Below are 675 nucleotides of genomic sequence, written 5' to 3'. Positions count from 1 at the left end.
GGGGGGGGGGGTACGGTGTGTATCCGCTCAACGTCGCTAGGGGGCCGGGGGCGTCGATGCCATCAGCCTGAGCGTGCGTGCTGCAGGAGTGCGACAGCGACGTGCTTGTGGAGAAAGCACACTTGCACTAAAAAAGCTCGTGCAACGAGGCGCCTGGCCTTGTGGATGACATCTGCAGATCAGGGTCTGGACAAAGCATCAAAGTCGCCTCACGGTGGTCCAGAGATCGTCCAAGCACTGCCGCCGCTGCGGCGAGCGTTGTCCAGATCCTGATGCGGGCTGCTCCTCGCCCCCTCCGTCGCCCTCGCCCTCGCCCTTGCTCTCGCTTCCGCCGCCGCCCTCGCTATCCTCTTCGCTGCCGCCGCTGCTGATCTGCTCTTCTTTCACGACATCCCCGGCCTCCTCCCGGGCCTCCGTCTCGGCCTCCTCCGCGCCGTCCCGCTGCGGCTCGTCGTCCGCCTCTGCCTCCCAGTCCTTCTCCATATCGCCGTGCTTGCCTTCACTGCCTTTGTCTGCTGGCCCCAGCTCCCCCCCCTGCCGTCGCCGCTGCCGCTGCTCCCGCTGCTGCCGCTGCTGCTGCTGCTGCTGCTGCCGCTGCTGCTGCTGCTCCCGGTGGTGCTCCTCCTCCTGCTCCTCCTCGTCCTCCTCCTCCTCCTCCTCCATCCGCAAGTCGTC

At 67.3% G+C, this 675-nt stretch overlaps 1 protein-coding gene across 1 annotated transcript; it reads right to left on the bottom strand.

Annotated features, from left to right (window-relative positions):
* Nucleotides 1–198: 198 nt before the first annotated feature.
* Nucleotides 199–663, bottom strand: MNEG_4106 (hypothetical protein; the record flags this gene model as incomplete). The annotated part of the gene is made up of 1 exon (XM_014047418.1): nt 199–663. The coding sequence occupies one exon, from the start codon at nt 661–663 to the stop codon at nt 199–201; it is 465 nt and encodes a 154-aa protein (XP_013902872.1).
* Between the last annotated feature and the right edge of the window lie 12 nt (nt 664–675).

This window comes from Monoraphidium neglectum, assembly GCF_000611645.1.
Source record: "Monoraphidium neglectum strain SAG 48.87 unplaced genomic scaffold scaffold00552, whole genome shotgun sequence".
Taxonomy (NCBI): domain Eukaryota; kingdom Viridiplantae; phylum Chlorophyta; class Chlorophyceae; order Sphaeropleales; family Selenastraceae; genus Monoraphidium; species Monoraphidium neglectum.
This window is presented reverse-complemented; position numbering and strand designations above follow the sequence as displayed.